General features: G+C 45.2%; 2 protein-coding genes across 2 annotated transcripts; both read right to left on the minus strand.

Annotated features, from left to right (window-relative positions):
• Window positions 1-6,926: 6,926 nt before the first annotated feature.
• Window positions 6,927-7,553, minus strand: LOC113273239. Its single transcript, XM_026522990.1, has one exon. The coding sequence runs from the start codon at window positions 7,551-7,553 to the stop codon at window positions 6,927-6,929; it is 627 nt and encodes a 208-aa protein (XP_026378775.1).
• A 248-nt stretch (window positions 7,554-7,801) lies between these two features.
• LOC113273240 lies at window positions 7,802-8,554 on the minus strand. Its single transcript, XM_026522991.1, has one exon. It carries the CDS (start codon window positions 8,552-8,554, stop codon window positions 7,802-7,804), a length of 753 nt encoding a protein of 250 aa, XP_026378776.1.
• Window positions 8,555-9,023: the final 469 nt, after the last annotated feature.

The following is a 9,023-nucleotide window of genomic DNA, read 5'->3' on the forward strand; positions in this document are numbered from 1 at the left end:
ATCCTTTATGACGGTTCTCCTTCGTTTTCATGTAGGAATGATAAGAGACTTGCCAAGGATTTGACTGATGATCAGTTCATCAAGCAGTTAAAAGATGATTTTGATATCCACGGTTATGACATCAAACTCTTATCGGCCCAAAAAGGTGTTTTGAAAAAAAATGATGTCATGAAATTTCCTCACTCAGCCGAGGCGACCGTCATTACCAAGGGTCAGCTGGAGCTCGGGCTGCGCTTCCCGCTGTACGATCCTAGATGTCCCTTCATATATGAAGCTCTTTCAAAGATTCGTCATTCTCGTGCATTAGCTCAATGGAATGGAAACACCTTTCGTCTCCTAAACGAGTGAGAGAGGCGAGGGCGAGGCGAATGCACTCCCACTGTTTGGTCGACCTATGATCCTTCTGAGGCAGGCGACTACACCCCTGACAGCTTTGTTGCCAACTATCGAAGTGGAACTTCCACTAATGGTGATCTTGCTGGTTTTGCTGCTAGTCCTCATCGCCATAAGACTCTCCCCGATGGTGTCAAGAAGCTGTTGTTGGATGAGGATCCAGAGAGAGGAACTTCTAATAAGCATGCCCGTCACACTAGTGATTTTGCTTGGGATCGGGTCCCTCTTACTATTTATGGTCCTCTTCTAAGTGGTCGATTTCCTCCTCCAGCCGAGCCCTATCCGTTTTGGGTGGTTAACGTCGATCGGGTAAGTTGCTTCGTCTGTTTGACTTTATCGGACCGGGTATCTCGATAAGTCATGTTTTGATCTATTCCTGTTTTTCAGCCTCAGTATAAAAGTAGCCAATTTAAGGCTTCGGTTTCTAAGAAGAGGGATATAAGTACTAGCACAGGAGTCGAGGAAGAGGCAGGAAAGGTAACAAATATACTGCTCTACCTACAGTATATGTACTTTCCCCTATTTGTTGCCTTGCATGGATCTAACGAATACTTATGTGCAGAAATCGAAAGCTGATAGGGGAAATGTGGAGAGTGTTCCGACGATTGATGGTGAGGATCTCGATGATCGGCTTCCCTTGTCTCATTTTCTGAGGAATTCGCCTTAGAAAGCTTCTGATGTTTCTTCTACCGTTGTAGGTGGTAAGCCAATTGGAAAAGGTAAAGAACCGAAGGGTGATGAGTCTGCCCCAAGGAAGGTTATGTCCCAGCAGCCTGCTGGTGAAGGTGTCATCCTCACTGATGGTGTTGTGCTTCTGTTGTCTGGCGGTGATGATGATGATAATGATCTTTTTGATGAGGAGGACGGGGCAGGTGGTGTGGGCGAGGAGGAGGAGCCGAAGCAGATAGAAAAGTCTGTTAGTGGTGGAGATAATGTTGTTTCTGAGGGTGGAGAAAATGTTACTCTTGGGTGAGAGTTGTTGTAAACCGTGCCTCCTGTCACTTCTTCCCCGATATCGGGTGGGTCTACCTTCTTCACTATCTCGGGTCCGATGTGAAACTCTCTGTGGGATCTTATTTCTCCCGACTTTGGTTCCTTGTTCGATGAAGAAATGATCAGTTTTGTGTCTTTGTACTCTGCCGGTCTGAAGGGCACTTTTGATCAGATGGTGAATTGTTTTGCTTATCTATGATGGTGTCATCTATGATGTGAGATGGTTTTTAATGTTCATAATGTTCTCAGGCTGCCAATAAAGAGTTTTTGGATGCTGCTCTTCGGCGGAGGGAGCTAGCAGAAAAGGAAAGTCTTCGTCTCCGACTGCAGCGAGGGTAGGAGCGAACCCGAGAATTAGAGAAGCGACTGGCCGAGACCCAAGGTATTTTCTCGAAACCTATACTTCCACGATTGATTCTGTATTACCAATATCCTGAGTTTAGTATTATCTTGTTAGCCGAGATGTCTAGTATAGATGCCGACGCAGCTTCTGAATACCATTTGTTAAAGAGAAAACTGGATATTGAACTGAGCCATGTTGACAATCTCCGTCAAAGAATTTTGAATAAGGACGATAAGATAGATCGACAAGAGTCCAAGCTCGAGCAACTTCGAGATGAGCTACTTCGATATCAGATATTTGAGTATGTGCCTGACGAGATGGATAATCTTCGAGCGAACCTGTCTCGGTTCCAAGGAATTGCTGCCGAGAAAACGTTGTTGGCCGACAATTTGGAGAGTCAGTGTGATAGGTTGAAACTTCAGATTAGGGATTTGCACGTTGATCGCCAGCGGATATTGAAAGAGAAAGATACGGCGGAAGGTTCTAACCAAGAATTAAGGGAGAAACTACGACAGTTTGATCAGGTATCCCAAAATTTGGAGTGGATTCAGGCTCCGTTATGGGGCCTTCAGTTGGCACATGATCACAGAAGGCTAGCTGGAGCGCCACAAAAAATATTTCCTCACTAATGAGTTCAACGAACAACATTACAATGAGTTAACTTCTAAGATCTCGGCCCCTGAGTGTAGTTTGCTTAAGTCCGAGGAAACCGTTAAAGTAGTTTTTTCCTTGCTTGAAGGTGTTGTTTCCTGCGTTGTGTTGTGTTTGTATTTTGATGTTATGATGTTGTTGCCCCTATTACTAATCGTATTTTCTCATATGCAGTTGAACAAGGAAAGGTGAAGTCTTTGGAGGAAGAGACTGTTCTGCTAAGGGCAAGGGAGACCCAACTACTTGGGAAGGTAGCTACTGCTGAGGCAGCATCGACTCAACTGACTCGGGATCTTGCTGCCGAGAAGGAGAGGTTTCAATACCGAGCTTGTTGCCAAGGTGAAAGGAGGTGTGAAGGCGGTTATGGAAAAGAAACGGGCCGATGCTGCTGCTAAGAGGGCAGGTTCGGGATCAGTTCCGCCAAAGGCATAAGTAGGTATTTTGTAATGCTGCGCCAATATTGTTCCTTATGTTGGGATGTAATCCGCTTGAACATCTTTATCTTTTCTGACAATTTTCTTTGATGGGGTGCTGCGTCGCCAATCGGTTATTTTCTTGTTGCTCGACATTTTTTACTTCTATTATTATAGTCGTACGTTGGCTTTTATTTATGGTGAATTTATTATTTCCTGCAATAAAATGTTTCAATATGTTAGTATAAATGCCATTTATGTCGAACACACTCAACAAGGAGGGTCATCAGGCCCAATGCCATGTCCCGATTGAGGTATATCATCACTGTCAGCTTTGATCTAGTGGTAAGGTATTCAATCATTCCTACGTTTTATTGGATCGACATCCCCAAGAAGTTATCAATTAACTAGCTTGGTCAAGTGATTTCGGCCACTTGCGATGGGAGCAATGTTGTATGCTCGAATGTTGGGTACTCATGCCCCGACAATCGACCACTGGTTTCCAACCACCAGGGCTCTTAGACTACCTCAGCACTTGCACACTTCCACCGCCCCGAGTTCGAATAGCCCATCGAGTTTAAGACACCTAGGCACTTGCACATTTCCATCTCCCCGGGTACGGATGTCCATTCGAGTGTAAGTCAACTCGGCACTTGCACACTTCCGTCACCCCGAGTGCGAATGACCACTAGACACAATTGTCACATTCCCTACCCCACGTGGATTTCTAAGGAAATAAATGACAGAGCATCATACCTGTTTACACACCTCTCATGGGTGATATAACTTCAGACGCCTAGCGTTCCATGGTCGCGGTTCGAGTGTTCCATCTGGCTTCAATATCTTATATGCCCCCTCGCCAACTTTTTACACAATGGTATATGGTCCACCCCATCGTGCCGCCATTTTCCCTCCCTTCTTGTCATGTTCGTAGATGGGTAGCTCTTTAAACACCAATTGCCCAGGTTGAAATTCTCTCGGTCGAACTCGTTTGTTGTATTCACGTTGTAATCTTCTTTGGTAATTTTCTATTTTTTGTAGGGCCATTTTCCTAGTTTCTTCTAAGTCATCGAGCTTGGCTAAAATAAGATCCGCCGAGATATTCCGTCTCCATGCCTCGGTTCTTGTTGTAGGTATCATTGCCTCAGTTGGAAGGATAACTTCTATCACGTATATTAGCATGAAGGGTGATAAGCCGGTTGCTTCCCTTCGGGTAGTCCTGTAAGCCCATAGAACGTTGTAGAGCTACTCACACCACTCGCCATATTCTCCATCCAGCTTCTTTTTCAGGTTTTAGGCTATGGTTTTGTTTGTGATCTCGGCCTGCCCACTACTTTGGGGGCAAAGGGGTGTCGCCTTGATTTTTCGGATATTGTAGGTCTTAAATAACAGGTCAATGTTCTTTCCCTGTAACTGTTTTCCATTATCCGAGACGATTGCTGCTGGTACGCCAAAACGACAAATGATGTGTTCCCAAATAAAACAAAAAACGTCATTATCCCGAATGTGCCATAGTGGTGCAGCTTCCACCCATTTTGTGAAGTAGTCAGTAGCCACGATCAAATATCTTCTCTGCCCCGACCCGACATGTAAGGGTCCTACAATATCGATCCCCCACTTGGCGAAAGGCCAAGGGCTAATCACTGAATTTAGAGTTACTGCATGTGCATGTATCTTTTTGCCAAACTTTTGGCATTCATCGAAAATTAATGCCATATGTTTTGCATCTTCGTTCATGTAGGGCCAAACATATCCCATGGTTTTGGCTCGGGTTGCCAAGCTTCGACCCGAACTGTGATTGACCGCGGCCCCATAATGTAGCTCATTCAGTATTTAATGCGCCTCTTCTTTGCTTAGGCACCTTAACATTGGCCCTAGGTAGGACTTTCTATACAAAACATTGTCTCGTATTTTGTACGCCGCTGCTTTGCTTTTAATTTTGTTGATCTCAGGCCATCCCTTGGGTAACTCTCCCGTCTCCAAGTATTGGTGAATGGGCTTTAGACAATCGCCGGTTTCATATTTATCAGCCGTGGTTACCGCTACGTATGCTTTTATGTCTACTGGCTCAGGTACAGATGGCATCAGGATTTTCATGACTCTAACACCTTCAATGCTCGGGTCTGTTAGCATGGAGGCGATGTATGACAACGCGTCCGAATGTCGATTATCTTTTCTGCAAATGTGTCGAAACTTGATGTTTGGTATTTGGCCGGTATAAAATTGGGCGAGCTCCCAATACTTCTGCAATATTGGGTCGTGTATAGCGTACTGCCCGTTGATCTGCCTAATAACTAACTGAGAGTCGCTAGTCAGTCTCACGTCGTGGATCCCCATTTATACTATCATCCGCATAGCATGTATTACAGCCTCGTACTCGGTGACATTGTTTGTTGCCTTAAATTCAAGCTTTAAGGAGTGAACCATCTTCTTCCCCTTTGGTGTGGTTAGGACTAGTCCTAAGCCCGACCCATCTTTATTGGAAGACCCGTCTACGAAGACTTATCAGTGCGTCGGACTGCAGGTTTCAAGGAGGTCGGATGGATCTTTTCGGTCTTCTTCCATGCCTGAATGTCTTCGATTTCATCCTCATCGTCTAAAGGGAAATATGCCAGAAAGTCGTCCACTGCCTGTGCCTTTACTGCCGTTCTAATCTCATAGAAGATATCGAACTGTTTGATTTGAGCACTCCATTTAGAGATCCTTCCCGACCTTGCTGCATTGTCAAGCACTGATTCTATGGAATAATTCTTAAGCACTCGAATTCTGTGAGTTTGGAAATATGTTCGAAGCTTTTGTGTTACAAATACTAAGGCTAGTATCAATTGCTCAATTCTGGTGTAGTTCTTCTCCGCTGGATTCATAGTTTTGCTTATGAAGTACACGGGCTTCTCTTCTGCCCCCACATTTTTGACTAAGACCGCACTTATGGCACAACTCGTTTCCCCGAGATATAGGGTAAGCACTTCATCAGGCTCGGGTCTTTGTAACACTGGTAGGCTCGCGATATGTTGCTTAATCTTTTGGAATGCCTCCTCACACTCCTCGATCCATTTGAACTTTTCCCCCTTTCTTAGCATCCCGAAGAAGTCTTTACATTTATCCGAAGACCGTGAAATGAATCGCCCTAGTGCTGCCAAGTTTCCGTTTAACCGCTGTACATCTTTTATTGTCACCGAGGACGACATTTCCAACACAGCTCTAATCTTGTCCGAGTCGGCTTCTATTCCTTTATCGGTAATTATGTATCCCAGGAACTTACTCGAGGTAACCCAAAAAGTGCATTTGGCCGGGTTTACTCGCATCTTATATTTTCGCATGGTTTGAAAAATTTCCCTAAGGTCTTTAATATGGTTGGCCGCCACTTTGCTTTTGACTAACATGTCGTCCACATAAACCTTGATGTTGTTGTGTATTTTGTCCTCGAACATGTCCTCCACCAGCCTTTGATAAGTGGCGCCGGCGTTCCTCAACCCAAATGGAATTTTAGTGTAGAAATATTTCCCTCTGGGTATAAAAAAAGACGTATGTTCTTGATCTTCGGGAGCCAGGGGGATTTGATTGTATCCCGAGTACCCGTCCATTAGTGTTATCACCTTGTACCCAACTATGGATTCCACTAGCTGATCGATACTGGGGAGAGGAAAGTTGTCCTTTGAGCAAGCTTTATTCAAGTCGCTGAAGTCAATGCAGATCCTAACCCCTCCATTCCTTTTAGGGACTATCACCATGTTTGATATCCATTGAGGGTATTGAGCCTTTCGAATGATCCCAACCACTTGTAGATTCTTTAACTCGGCCTCTACTGCAACTTGTAGCTTGGGTGCAATTCTTCGCATCTTTTATCGGATCAGCTTGAATTTGGGATATATCCTTAAATGATGTGAGCATACCTCTGGATTGATCCCCTCCATATCATGCATTTGCAAGGCGAATACATCCATGTGTTCCTTCAATGGAGTTATCAGCTTCTCTATCTGTTCTTCCGATAACAGGGTTCCAATTCTTACCATCTTTGGTTCTTCCTCGGTTCCTAAGTTAACCTGACGTGTAGATTCTAAGGCCGGGAAATTGGGCTTTGGATCCTTTGAATGCTCGATTTTCCCTTCAACTGATGTCGCCTCCTTTGATTGCTATAAGATCTCTTTCTCGCCTGTTTCGTAAGCTGTGATGGCTTGTGAGAGCACCTTCTCCAATTCTTCCCCTGTTTTAATCTCCTTGGCTTTGTTCTTTTCTCGGCGCTGTCTTGATCGTCTTTCTTCATTTTGCTGGATATCTAATTGCATACACTGTATCGCGTCTTGGGGGTTGCCTAACACTTCCACCACCCCCCGATAAGATGGGAGTCTTAACCTTTGATGATATGCCGATGACACCCCTTTGATACCTGCAATCCACGATCTGCCTAGGATCGCCTCATAAGGCGATACGACATCTACCACACAGAAGGTGGTAAGCGTGTCCAAGTATCCCTCCCCATTCGAGACTCTGCGAGTGACTTCTCCTTTTGGTACATTCACTGTACCATTGAAGCCGTAAATTCGATAAGTTGAAGGGATTAAAATGTCATTAGACAACTCCATTCTTTTAAACGTGTCGTAGAAGAGGACCTCGACTGAGCTCCCAATGTCCATCAGTATTCTTTTGACTCCCCATTCCTCGATGAGCAAGGTGATTACTAGGGGATCTCCATGTGCTTGGACATTCGAGGGAACATCCTTTGCTGAGAAGGTGATCGGCTGCATCATCCAGGGTTCCATAGGTAAGGTTTTTGCCACACTGAAGATCTCTTTTCCAGATCGATCCCTCTTGTGGATTCTAGAAGTAATGTTGGTCCTAAGTCGAACCCTTGAGTTGCTGAGTGCGAGATGGTATTGCAAATGAACTGAGTTCCGCGATCGATCCTCACTTGGTGCACAGGAACGTTAGGTTGGGTAGGTGTCGGCGCTGTCTTAACCAAGTGTCGCAAGTACCCATCTCGGATCAGGTGCTGGACAATATCTTTTACCTATAGACAATTTTTAGTCGAGTGGCCTCGGTACTGATGGTAATGGCAGAACTCGGGATGATTTATTGTCTCGTCAAATTGGATGCCCCTAGTCTTGGGGTATCTAATGTCGCTTCTCTTTTCTACTTCCTTGAATATTTCTTTTAATGGTGCGTTTAGAGGCATGTAAGTTCTTGGTTCGTGACGGGGCTTATTTCCCTTCTCGACCCATTCCTTCTTGTCCGAGACTTGTTGTAGTGCAATCGGCCTTTTCTTTGATCGTTTGGGATCTCCCTGAGGGACAGGCGCACTGACTTCTTGTACTCCTCTATCCTGCGCCCCCTCTTGTATCTCCTCCAATGCGATGTAGTGCTCTTGCATCTTCCTCATCTCCCTTAACGTTTGTGGGTTTTCAGTGTACATTGCTATCCAAATAGGGTCGGATTTTCCTAATGAATTTTCAAACCCGAAGATCTGTTGATCGACAGGGACCTTTCTGATATCGATACACATCTTCTTCCACCTATCCGTTAGAGATCTTAAGGGTTCCCCGAACCTTCGTGCCAGTGTGAATAGCTTATTTACCCTTGTGAGAGCAATATTGTTATGCATATAGGTTTCAAGAAATGTTTCCACTAGGAAGCCATAGTTGCCAATGGACTCATCGGGCAAAGTATAGAACCAGTTCTTTGCCTCGCCTTCTAGACTTGCCGGAAAAAACTTGCACATAACCACGTCATAGTTCTTCCATTGTAATAAAGACATGCAATACATTTTGACGTCCTATCCTGCGTCACCGGTGCCATCAAACCTGGAAGGAAAAGTTGGGAGTGTACACTTTGGGGGGAACGAAGCTCTTTCAAGCTCCTTGGTGAATGAAGTTTTCCGTGCTTCGCTAATCACTTCTGCCAGCTTATCGTCCTCGCCTTCTCCAGCCAATTTATTGACCATCTCCTCAAGTTGCTTGAGTTTTGCCTCAGTCGCCGCCTCGGGTCTCCCGTTATGCACTTCCTCGTCGGTTGAAGAGTTCTCTAGAGGACCGTACCCGCTTCTCGTACGGTTAGGGTCGGTATGCTCCCTCGGACAAGGGGTGGAGTTCAGGTTTGCCTTAATCGGGTATGGTTGCTGGAAGCTCCTCGGTTCGATGACCCTCGTGACCCAGACCTCTGGTTCGAAGTTGATAGTTTTCATGCTCTAGTGCCAGATTTCTTCTCTGCAATTCCCTCATCATGTCTTCCCGCCT

The sequence above is a fragment of the Papaver somniferum genome, chromosome 4 (genome assembly GCF_003573695.1).
Source record: "Papaver somniferum cultivar HN1 chromosome 4, ASM357369v1, whole genome shotgun sequence".
In the NCBI taxonomy this organism is placed as follows: domain Eukaryota; kingdom Viridiplantae; phylum Streptophyta; class Magnoliopsida; order Ranunculales; family Papaveraceae; genus Papaver; species Papaver somniferum.

Bases quoted from the DNA above. Each gene is read 5' to 3' on its own strand.
- LOC113273239 (XM_026522990.1), bottom strand. From the start codon at position 7,553: ATGGAACCCTGGATGATGCAGCCGATCACCTTCTCAGCAAAGGATGTT.
- LOC113273240 (XM_026522991.1), bottom strand. From the start codon at position 8,554: ATGTATTGCATGTCTTTATTACAATGGAAGAACTATGACGTGGTTATG.